Source organism: Alosa sapidissima, chromosome 1 (assembly GCF_018492685.1).
Source record: "Alosa sapidissima isolate fAloSap1 chromosome 1, fAloSap1.pri, whole genome shotgun sequence".
NCBI lineage: Eukaryota > Metazoa > Chordata > Actinopteri > Clupeiformes > Clupeidae > Alosa > Alosa sapidissima.
In genome coordinates this window covers 12,807,994-12,820,642 of record NC_055957.1, presented here as the reverse complement: position 1 = coordinate 12,820,642, position 12,649 = coordinate 12,807,994, and the positions used below count along the sequence as shown (strand labels likewise).

General features: G+C 40.3%; 1 protein-coding gene across 1 annotated transcript in view; it reads right to left on the bottom strand.

Moving 5' to 3' along the window:
- pigk (phosphatidylinositol glycan anchor biosynthesis, class K) overlaps positions 1-10,956 on the bottom strand; it is a 32,555-nt gene extending 21,599 nt beyond the window's left edge. Inside the window, exons 1-9 of the mRNA XM_042106423.1 lie at positions 10,822-10,956; positions 9,281-9,334; positions 9,070-9,161; positions 8,017-8,152; positions 7,461-7,572; positions 7,258-7,354; positions 6,678-6,795; positions 5,730-5,840; positions 2,029-2,213 (exon numbers count right to left, since the gene is read on the bottom strand). Of these exons, the coding sequence (XP_041962357.1) occupies positions 2,029-2,213; positions 5,730-5,840; positions 6,678-6,795; positions 7,258-7,354; positions 7,461-7,572; positions 8,017-8,152; positions 9,070-9,161; positions 9,281-9,334; positions 10,822-10,905 (989 nt within the window). The 5' untranslated portion in view covers positions 10,906-10,956. The remainder of the gene's footprint in view (positions 1-2,028; positions 2,214-5,729; positions 5,841-6,677; positions 6,796-7,257; positions 7,355-7,460; positions 7,573-8,016; positions 8,153-9,069; positions 9,162-9,280; positions 9,335-10,821) is intronic.
- Between the last annotated feature and the right edge of the window lie 1,693 nt (positions 10,957-12,649).

The window sequence follows — 12,649 nt, the reverse complement described above, 5'->3', positions numbered from 1 at the left end:
AAAACATTTATCAGCCTACTTTTGGTAGAAGCTCATTAAGTAAACTGTTCAAAAACATTATGTACTAACAATCAGAGCTAGTGAGCGGAGCTGAGCGGTGCGAATATCCCGCTCCTCGCTCAGGTGGCTGTTCACTCGGCCGCTCCTCCGCTCAAATTCACGTAAGGCCGCTCCGCTCAATTTCGCTCCCCGCTCCACTTCAAAATCCTCCCACTCCAGTGAAATCGCTCCACGCTCGCTCCAATTTAAAAGATGGAGAAATAATCTACAAGCCGAATTGTCACCTTAGAAAACTTAAATCCCAAAGAACTAAGAGAAACGGCAATGTCACTCATAGAACATGTACAGTATTGATAGAACATATTGTACAGTAAAAGATAGTCTAATGCAACATCGACAGTGCAACAATGAACAAGCTTGGCAACGTACACATAAGCCTAAAATGAAAGGGATCAGTGGGATTAATTGCCTAAATAATACAGGTTTAGCGTCCAAGTTTTACTTCAGCCTTACTTAAAGCATAGGCCATTCAAATTACTCAACGTTTTCCTTTGCTCTCCGTAGCACACTCATGTTTCCGCGAAATGTGTCTTCTTAAATTCCAAAATAAATCTCACTGGAACAGTGTCACCACATAGTTGTTCTTGCTCTACATTGTTTGTATCTAGTTGTTTTGTAGGAATAGTACGCTTGTAAGCCCTATGACTTTGGACGCTGGACTATGTGCTACGGACTCTGGGACAATGCATTCTGGGATACGGGGGACAACTCTGGGGGTTGTTTGTGTGTGTTAATGCCTTTATTTACTATTTTAATGTCCGTGTTTTAGTGTAGCGTGTTACCCTTTTAGGTCTTCCTCGTGTGTGATCCTTTTTGTGTGGGGGGCTGCGTCCACCCCTGTATGTGTAGTGTGTGTGTGCGTTTGACCTGCCTAGTGTGTGCTGTCTGCGTCCCTGCCCCTGTTTCTGAATGCATCGCATTTACACTAGCGTGCATGGCAGGGTTTAAAACATTACTACCAAAGTCTAAGTAGCCTGTTTAACATCCAAAAACAGTCAATGTACTTCTCAAGAGCTAATAACATAGAGTTAATAACATTACAGTGAGCCATTTGAGACTGGAAACCAAAAAAGAAATAGGTAGTCAATAAACGACTCGTCGACTAAAATAATTGGCGAATAAAGGGTCACCAGACCCATTCTCAATCTCAATTGAGATTTGGGAAGAGGTCTGGTATTGGCCAGGCTTACTGAACACAAAATTACTGAACACAAAATAAGATTCTGCCATGGTTATCTCAATCCCCTGATCTGAACTCTATTGAAAACCAGTGGAATGGGTTAAAGAGGAGGATGCACAAGAAAGGCCTCGGCATGTCTAAAGCTGGGAAGATTCTGGAAAGATGAATGCTCTCAAATCCCTTACTTTGCATTCTCCAACTTTATGGCATGTCATAGGATAAGAGTGATTTTATTGTTAAAGGGGAGGCTTTAAAAGTATTGAATATAGATATGGTAATAATTTTGGCATGTGTAATTGTTAAAAATATGAATTATATTGCTCCCCTTCACGGTTGCATTTTTACTAATTGTTTTCATTATGAGACTAAGATACATTTTTACTCGACTTCACCAGGGGTGCCATTTGGAGGGTGCTGTATATTCTTCTGGTAATATCATAGTATTAAACAGAATATCTGAACAATAATGCACTGAGCTTCACAACAAATTACATGGTTCTTAAGTAGTCAGATAGCATTCAGATAGAGTCAGATGGCATTCAGCAAACTACTCCTCACTATAATTTGCTATGTTTCAGAAAGTAATCATATCTGGAGAGTTCAGATAGCGTTCCAGGTTCACACTGAGAAATCTTATGGATTTGTTTTTAGGATATCATTATATTTGATTCCTGTTAAAGTAAGCCTGATGTTACTCAGAGTTTCACTGCTTCTAAATACCATTTCCCTTCACACACTTATCAAACAGGCAGAGAAGTAAAACTACTCAGTGTGAGCAAATAGCATACCTTGCTTCCTTCTCCTTCGGAACAGGGGCTGCAGGGGCTGTCAAATTAATAGTTGTCGTGGTGATCTCCACCTTGCGGACACTGCCGAAAAAGTCAGTGATAAGCACGCTGCCAGGGTCCCTTTGGAACAGGTCCGTACGGTGACCTGGAGTGGACACACACTGGCTCTTGGGACATACTTTGAACTGTAAAACACAGACAAGCACAAAAAAAAAACACCAGATCACATCACCTAAAAAATAAATGCCATTCATTCTGATTGGAACAGAAGGAAATTCTACTCATTAGATGAGACCTCCAGCCCCTTTACTTTATATCAATCACCTCCCTCTGCTAATTAGGGGAAATTCTTTAGACGGCAGCTGCCTCTGTGTTCTGTTTAAATAAAGGTCAACACATTTCTGTTATTGAAAACGGTCACGTTTCCACCTAAGAGGTGAAGGAGATACAGTATGCTGGGCTGAGCGCACAGCACAGATGCGCCCCCCGTAGGTAGCATCAGCAGCTGCCAGCCTTCTACATGCCAGTAATGATGCTAATGAAGGGGGATGCATTAGCAATTAAAATGCAATCTTCCCAATTCAATTTGGACTATTCACATTCCCCTCGTACTGACAAAGACAAAAGAGTTGCTTGGCATTTGTGTTCCGGGACAAATGAACAGAAAGCCACAGAAGCCACAGAACTTTAATCACATTCTATCCACGAGGTGTGGACACATTACATTGCCACTTCAACAATATCATCACACAGTTTTCTGTGAATATCTCGAGAACCGTAGGACCTAGGAGGACCACATTTTTTATTGTATATTCATCTCAAGGGGCCATGTCAACTCATCCCATAATCACTCATTTGATGTATAGTGCCACCTAGTTAAAAATGAAAAAGCAAAAATGAGATGTTGTACAGTAATCACAGGTATCTCTGGCTGAAAGGGTCAAAAATGCACAAAATTGAAGGTGTAGGATCAATCTGGCACGTGGAATTCCGTTCATGGGAGGCCATACAATAAATGAATATATGTGTACATTTAGTGACTGTACACTATGCATGCACACACATGCAGGCACACACACACACACATGCAAACACACACATAAAGATATGCGCACACATGCAGGCACACACACACACACACACACACACACACACACACACACCACACACACACACATAAACAATCACAGGCGCACACACACACACACACACACACACACACACACACACACAGGTATACACACACTCACACACGCAAGCACGCACGCACGCATGTACACACATAAACACACATGCATAAACACACACACACATAAAGACACACGCACACATATACACACACAGTAGACATGTAGGCATACTTACGCACACAGGCACATGCCACAGGCACACACGCACATGCACACACACAAAAACGCATGCACACAAGCACACATAAACACAAAGACGTACCCGCATGCACAAACAAACACACACACGCACGCACACATAAACATGTAGCACGCATGCACAAAACACACACACACAAACACATCCACACACAAACAAGCACACACACATAAAAACACACACAAGTAGGCAAGCAGGCACACACACACACACACATAAACACACACCCACTCACAAGCAAACACACACATAAAACACACACACATGCAGGCAAGCAGATAAACGCACACACACACACCATTCCCCCCCCCCCCCCCCCCCCACATACAGTAAACTCACAAGCGAAATCAGAAAGCAGAAAATGGAGACAGATCAGAAAAAAACATAATGTGCCTTTAAAGTGGACTTTTAAAAGGAGTACTAGGAGCTCCTAGGAGTACTAATCCTCAAAATCCTCAAAACAATCTCAGTGGCTGGCCCGCTGGGATTGATGCCAAGCTCCTGGGTTCAATAGCAATTAATGCCACCTTCAGCCCATCTTAACATGGAAGGGATGAAAGGATACTAAAAAGTGACATCCCAAAACACAAATGTGGGAACAAAGCAGGAAGATGCTCTTGATATGACTGTCTGAACACAAATCTCTTCCATCTCAGGAGGAAATCCATTGACGCTCATTCACACAGAGTGGATAGAGGTAGAGGGGCCTGCGTGCAGCAATCTGCCAAAAAGCAGCCAGTAGGGGTGGGCGATATATATCGTCTGCGATAATATCGTGATTGTTGTTTTAACGATGTGCAAATTTACATTATCGAGTATTTAAATTAGGCCTACTTATGGGGAAAAAACACTCAAAATCACGCTTTAAAACCCCATACATTCACTAAATACAGGAGGTGTATGCGAGAGAAGCCCCTTGTTGCAGCAGAGCAAGTGTCACATGATCGCTAGTGGGTCCACCTTGTCACACGCAGGCCTAATGTTTGTTTTGTGTAACGACCGAGACGTAGGCCTACTTGGGATTTTGTGCAGCTACTTCTGTTCTGTTCACGTAGCATTGATGAGACAGTCACATTTTTTCCTACATGGTTTTATATGGAGAGAAAACATTAGCCTTTGAGTATTTTAGTAGTCAGTTGTAAACAAAGAACTCTTCTCATGTAACCCTTTTGTAAATGGACTAAAGTTCACTCTAAATATCTACGTGTATCGATTATGCTAACCGTTAGCATCTCTATGGGATTTCTCATATACGCATTAGTTTCTATTCTGTAACTTGGAATGCAAGCCTACATGATTTCTCTTAAACAAAACATCGAAGGAAATAACTGAGATGTACTCTGTTGGTCTGCTTAGTTCTACAGTGAATCCTAAGTAGGCTAAAGGTTTTTGAAAGGAACTTCAGCTTCAGACTTTCTCTTGGGAAACTGTTAGGCCTATTCATCTTCTCTAATGTAGCTGGCTAGACCATGTCATTGCCACACACACAAGTGGGGGCAAAATTGGAAATGTGTCATAGAGTGACAATGCATTGGTTGATTTGGTTAAAAAGTCACAGGTTAGGTTATTGGTTATTATTGTATTAATGATATTCATAAATAATGAGCTGTAAAGTAACTCAGACTTTTACAAAAATGTTTTTAAAGGATATCGACTAATTATTGTTATCGTCAAAATCACAAAAAATATCGAGATATTATTTTTTGTCCATATCGCCCACCCCTAGCAGCCAGGCACTGGGTGTCTGATAGCACTGTGGATTTGCACGGCACAGACAATAGGGGGCTGGTGAGTGGACAGATGGTCTAAATCCCCCAGCCAATATATTGACGGGTGAGTTGTACTCTCTCAGAGTTACACCCCCGCCACCCCACCATCCCCATTGCACACACACACACACACACACACACGCACGCGCACACGCACACACACACACGTCTGCCAAAGACAAGCAGAGAAAAAAGGCATGCCTCCCTTGTGCTTCAAAGGCCTGTGACCTTATATGAGATCAGCCATTCTCTTTCAAGTGACATGTCCAGAGAGGTGGCCGTCACAAGTCCTTGGACTTTCATCTTTCATTTCATCCATGTATGTAGGAGACCTACAGCTATGTCAAGAGGAAGAGGAAAACTAGGACAGTTGAGAGGATCCGCAAGATCCTCTCAATGGAAGCAGTTATTACACGCAGACCTACACCTGATATAAACACAGAGAGAGAGAGAGAGAGAGAGAGAGAGAGAGAGAGAGAGAGAGAGAGAGAGAGAGAGAGAGAGAGAGAGAGAGAGAGAGAGAGAGAGAGAGAACTGCCTTACCAGGTCATTCATGTTGGCCTGACTGGATGGGTGTATGTCCTCCAGGAACTCCAGCAGGTAAAAGGTGTACCTGTCCATCAGGTGAACTCCAATGGCCAAGTCAGGCTGGTGCTACACAGAACATGAGGAAAATACAAAACTATCATTATCATTCTAGATCATTCTAGTACAATTGAAGTCAGTTCATTACCATAGCTCACCTTCCGGTCGCCACCATCTTACAATGCAAACATGCATCACGTTCAGCCAGATCTGCACAGCACTGCATGATGTCGAACAAGGCCACTAATTTGTACCTACTGTACGTTTCAAGATGGCGGTGATCGGAAGACAAGCTACGGTAACGCACTTCATTAACAGTCCTTACTATAACCTCTCTAGTCTGTACACAAAGTTTATAATACTTTGATGTGTCTGTAGGGACCTTCTCCACAATAACAATGAAATGTAATGCTATTTTGAGCCTCAGTGGTTTAAAATTAGCATTTTATTTTGACCTCATTCAATGACCTTTGCACTACAAGCTTTACAGGTACAGTAAGCTATTTTGTTGTTAATGCAAAAATGGTCTCGCTCAACTTGTTATCATCCATAAATAGATCAGAAGTTGTTAAAACTCTGGCTCATTTTTTTAACAAATGTGTTTCCACCAATTAGTTCATTAGAATCTCAGATAATAAGAATCAGATGTTTTAGAGAATGTTTGGCACTATGCGGTAGGACAGTTGTGGCGTGATTTCAGCAGACTTGCCCACAGTTTCAGAGCAGAATATTCACCTCAAATGCCCATGCCCATTTTCATTCATTCTTATTTTTCTAAATGGTTAATGGCTCTATGTTCTGTGATGTGACAATCTCAAAACATATTTAATTTTGGCTTACCAGGACTTTAAAGGTTTTGGCCAAGGGGATTCTACAAACTAAAGAAAACTAAAACTAGGTTCTTACCGAGAGTGAGTCCTCTCCGACCTGGCTACTGGCCAAGGCCATGATGTTGGGGGAGTAGAACCTCTCATACATGGAGGCCCCCTGGCAGGTGTCTATGATGAAGAGCAGCTCATGATACCTGGAAAGGAAACACAAACACAAACACACTTGAAAAAATCATACAACAGGCTGGCTATTGGTAAGTGCATACAGGTGATATACATGCTTTCAATGAATATTAAAAAGTATTATTTCCATTCTGTCATCTGCTCTCTACCACAAGCAATCTGCCTTGAACAATAAAAAGGTAACTTTCAAGACACTTGGTTAAAAATTACTTGGTTACAAAATTGGTATCAATTTTGGTATCATTAGCAAAATTGGTATCAAAATTGGTATCATTAGCCAAAATGTCAACATGCACACAGAACCAGCCAAGTCCACTTCATAGCCACAGACAATTGTGCCTTTGCGGCTATGTAGGTGTGAGTCTAAAAGGGCTGATAGATAACATTTCATTTTAATTAGATTTTCATTCAGCTTGAATTCAACTGAAAATGAATAGCAGAGAGAAAGCAACGGAAAAGGTTGATCATCTTACCGTCGTTTCTGCCACATCTGCTCAAAAGCATCTGCCAGTTCCACATTGCTGATCTCCTCAGAGTCCTGGAACTTCAAAAAACCATTTCCCCCATGACCTTACAAACAATAAGATCACCACAAAAAAGGTTAGTGACTAAAGTGACAATGGCAATGGCAAGTTATATGTAGGTGCTACCTGTATTAGTCGGCTGTGATTCTTACCAGTCAAATATATTAAGATGTTGCTGTGGTCATCTGACAGCAGACGCTTCGACCGAGGGGTGCTTGGTGGCAGCCTCCCTGTCAAAACTCTCAGGAAATTTTCTACGGTCACCTGAAGAAATTACCAAATACAATGACTACCAAATGATTTACAGTATTGAGAGAGGCCAAGGACTCAATTACCATGTTTCATCCTTCCATTAAAATATGGCATTTCATTTATTATGTACATTTTCATTCAAAACTTTAGTATTTAGTAAAACTTAGTATTGCAATAATACTTGGAGACGGCTACATTATCATTAATGAATAAATCATGTTTGCAATTTGTAGTGTTATACAAGGTTACTGTACTTGTACTTATAAACATAAATCTACAAACTATATATTTAAAAAGGCCACTGTGTCGATAAACAATAAAAAGGAGCGTCTTTAGATGCACTTTTCACCTACAATGACCCAACAGAACACACACACACACACACACACACACACACACACACACTCACACAGACACACAGACACACACATGTGAGAGAACAACACCACGTCTTACCTCATATCCTCGATAGTCCACCTCCACGTCGTCACCGTACACATTCAATTCCATGTTTTTGTGGCTGAACACAGTCGCTGGTTTGGGGTTTCTATGGTTACATGCCATGTCATCCGCCAGCATCAGAACAATGTGACTGAGAAAACAGTGGCAAGAATAGCTTATAAAAATAAGAGTATGAATAGTAGTCGTCCTTTTAGGATGGTCAAAACATCTCCGACAACTTGAGATCACATAATGACTTGTCTTATGGCATGTGATAACAGGATGGAACTGAAATGTCAAGTGGGTTTTGTTTAAAAGACTTCATGATTAACTGCCTCATAGTGCATCAAAGAAATATCGGTGTGATGGCACGACACTAGATGCCTGCCATCAGATCTGTAATTTAAGGTACACTATGCAGGTTTAGGTATTTTTGGCAACTGTAGAGCTCCTTCTAGAGTCGTGATAAATGTATGTTACTCTGCTGTTGTAAATAGCAAACTTCTCGTGACGTTGTACACAATAAAAAAGCTTTTGTTGTGGAGGTGAAGGATTAACAACAGGCAAAAGTGATCTCCAAAGAGCTATATCTACTGACAAGGTAATGTTTCACGATTCTCACAAGAATTGTTGGGCCGTCATTCTTGAAGTTGCATGGCTGGTTTTCTCTGTAGCAGCTCGCTACGTCTACAGTATGCTGTATAGCTATGCTAGGTGAACGATTCGCCTATTACAAGTTCGTTTACCATCCAATTGGCTTCGTAAAGGTGAAAATCTTGCATAGTGTACCTTTAAATGAAATGCATGGTCTAGTTACTGTATCTCTAGTTTCTGCTGCTCAACTATTAGGCTGATGCAAAGAGATAGCTAATACCAAAACTACTGATAATACAAAAAAATCATTTCTATTGAGAAGCATTAATTTCGGTAACTACAGATTTTATCACAGGGCAGCGAAATAGGGATGAAGAGTATCTTATATATTTCCTGTGCTAGATCTTTAACTTACTTCCGATCAACTGCCTGAAAATATCAATGTATATATCACGTGACTATCACGTGACTTACCTATCTGGGATTCCAAGTCTCTTCACACTTCTGTACACTGAAAGAGTGTTGGCTACATGTCTGTAGTTAAACCAGAACCTGGATGTGCACACCTAGAGGAAAGAACATAACATGCCACAATGACAACAACTAGCCACTGCATCTATTTGACATCAAACATACAATCTCACACTATTTTTGAAAAGGAAACTTTTTCTGTATTTGTACTCACCAGCACTGCCCAATTATTGGTATGCCCACTGCTGAAGAACTGACGGGCTCTGCCCTGAATTAGAACAAGGGAAAAGGTTCACTTTACATTGATCATCCTTGCACATCATAATCCTATGTGTGGGAAAACTGTGCTGAAAGTCCCCATAATCTCCATTGAATATGAATATATTGCAATTTCAACATACACAACGTGAGCCATTATCTGGTGAAGCCTATTTCACTATAATTGGGGCAATTTAAGCCTCTACCCATAACCAAATTTCAATCAGATGCAAATGTCCCAGGCCACCGTAGGCATCAGAAAATAAGAGTGAGTGGATGCAACACACAGCTATTTCTGCACATCATTCTAAGTCCAATTAATTTCAATATGGTACAATTAGATGGATATTCGGCAGACATTTGGCTTTACAAACATGCTTATGTAATACCAATATGATTATCATAGAAAAAGACATGCACATCTAGTAAATGATCCTGTCAGCTCTCCTCCTCATCACAATACTTACTTTTTTGTTTTGACCATCACAAACTCCCAATAGAGGTTTGCATTTTCGTCTTCTGTTTGTAATAATGAATTATATGTAAGGACAGCTATAGGATCTCATAATGTTTACTACTTGCTTCTGTTCTTTTAGGTAGGCATTTTATTATCAATGAAAGACTGGGTGCATATTCTGACAGATAAATTATGGTTTGTTAATTGAAAATAGGCTACTGCTTGAGAAATGAGGAGTTATAGAAGAGTGCAAGACTGATGTGATTTCTTTGAGTAGGCTATGCATGTGACACTATTGGCTTAGCGTGTCCTTCAGGTGATGTGAATGTACTGTAGGCCTACCCACTGGCATACTGTAGGTTATCGATCATTATGGCTACTACAATGTTCACATTCATTATTTGACCGCTTGTAAAAATACCTAAACGTGACTTGACCGATTAAAGGAGTGAATGTGAAAACAAAACAAGGCTAAAATGAGAACAATTACATTGTTTTAGTAGAGATGTGTCACTATAAAATAAATCCTTATTACGCAAGCATAAGGTGAAATGCAAACCTGTAATTGGTTTGATCGCAGATCTGCATTTTAACCTCAGTGGGTGACTTCAGTTAGGCTACTCATGATAATTCATGGGTCCCGGACTTCCGGCGTTATTTTAAGATTGTTCGAATTTCATGAATAAGATCGATATCCATGCTAACGCCCAATAGAACAGAACAGGCAGGCAGGTGGTGGTGTCTGTCAGATGCTGTCAACACTCTTATCAAACACGGTTGCTAAATGAGTTTATGGAAATCACATAGATGGACTTGAACTAAACTGCGAATTGCAAAATGACCGGTCACCCAATGTGTCTGATAAAACATGATGAAAATGTATCAAAACCATAGACAGCAGAGCTGACATTAGTTAACCAGGAAGACAACTAACTTGCTAACGTAAGTTAGCTATCGATACATTATGCCACTGTCCATAGACCATAAGTAAGGAATGCATGCAATGTCACCCTACTCCGTAAGATAAAAATAAATCATACCTCCACGTCGTTACCTTGGGCGGTTGACAGATAAAGTAACAACACAAAAACGGCAAATATTCCTAATGTATTTGGGCTGCCCATTCTATTCTCCAAGCAGATGAGCAGAGCACACACACACCCGCACTCAAAGCACTTCCTGTTTTCGGCTTTTCAGATTTCAAAATAAAAGTAGGCTACACTGGCCAAGGGCTGCGCGAGATTATTTGGAAAATATAAAACAACTTTATTTCACTAAAACTAGTCTACATTCGCTTCGGTATAAAACGCAGGACTAACGAGTTAACTGAACAAACAGCCTGGTTGTTGGTACACTTTGACAGGTGAGAATGGTCCATAAAAAGACTGATAGCCTAGTCCTGGCCATGCGATGAGATAATTCTGAGCTGAGCACGCCTTTCACTGCAGAGAGCAGGGATTTATGTCTTCTAGTGAGCCTGAGAGTTGGCTGGAAAGGGAGATAATGATGACCACAGACAAATCAACTAATGAGAAAATAAATGAAATAAGGGATAAAGGACCAAATCAATAGGCTATGAGGTAAAATAGACTAAATCAGAGTCCAAAGCATTTTCTGATTTTTTTTTTTTTTTTGCATATTTTTATATGTTGCATTATTTCCAAAAAGGGGTATAAACTATAGACCTAGGCTACTTCATCCAATAGCATATTGAAAATTGCTGACCCAATATGAATCTAAAATGTTTCCAATTATGAATATTGACCCATATTGTGAATCTCAGATAGGCCTATACAACCTGCTCTCAAAATCCAGAAGCAAACTATTCAGGTAGGCTATAGCAATACACACTGCACAGTGACCAGTAAGGGTCATTCAAAAAGCTGCTAAATGTACTCAGTCTATGTGTTGTAGTGATGAAGGTTAGGTAAAGTAGGCCTATTTCAGCAACATGTAATGGTGACTGAATTATTTAATTAATTCGGCACTTGTTATTGGACCCATGTGCACAGCAGCATAAAGAGACAGAGTATCTCAGAAGTATGGTGATGTATTCATCACTTTGCGAAACACTGTGTTGTCAAATAGGGAAACAATCTAATAATAATGTTCCCCAACATAAAAAAGCAAAATAATTTTGAGATCTTATCATATTATTAAAAGATTCAGAGAATCCAGAGAAGGCTCCGTACACAAAGGAAAGGGCTGAAAAACGATACTGGATGGTCATGGTATTTTAGGCCTCAAGTGGAGTTACAATAAAAAAATGTTTAAAAAAACAATAAAAAAAACCACCTGAACTATTATTTTAAGGTTTCTGTTGCAGTGTTCTGAAGCCTCACCTTTAATTATTATGACCGCCGCACGGAAATTTGGACATGCGAAAAAGAAAAAAAAAAAAATTTGACTAGGTTTAGTCCATTTTTTTTTGTATGTTGATCTCAAGGGGCCATGTCAACCCATTCCATAACCACTCATTTCATGTATAGCGTCACCTAGTTAAACACAAAAAAGTAAAAATGAGGAGTTGTAATCGCAGGTATCTGTGACCTAACATAGTCAAAACTGCACGAAATTGGAAGTGTAGGATCATTATGACACCCTGTGAATGCACGCCAAGTTTCGTGGAATTCCGTTCATGGGGGGCCACACAATAAATTCATTTATGTTACTATACACCAACTGGCCTGTAGGTGGCCGGAGACAGTTTTCTGTGAATATCTCGAGAACCGTAGGGCCTAGGAGGTCCACCTTTTTTTGTATGTTGGTCTTAAGGGGGCATGTCAACCCATCCTATTACCACTTATTTCATGTATAGCGCCACCTAGTTAAAAATTAAAAAGCAATAAATTAGGTGTTTTCATCACA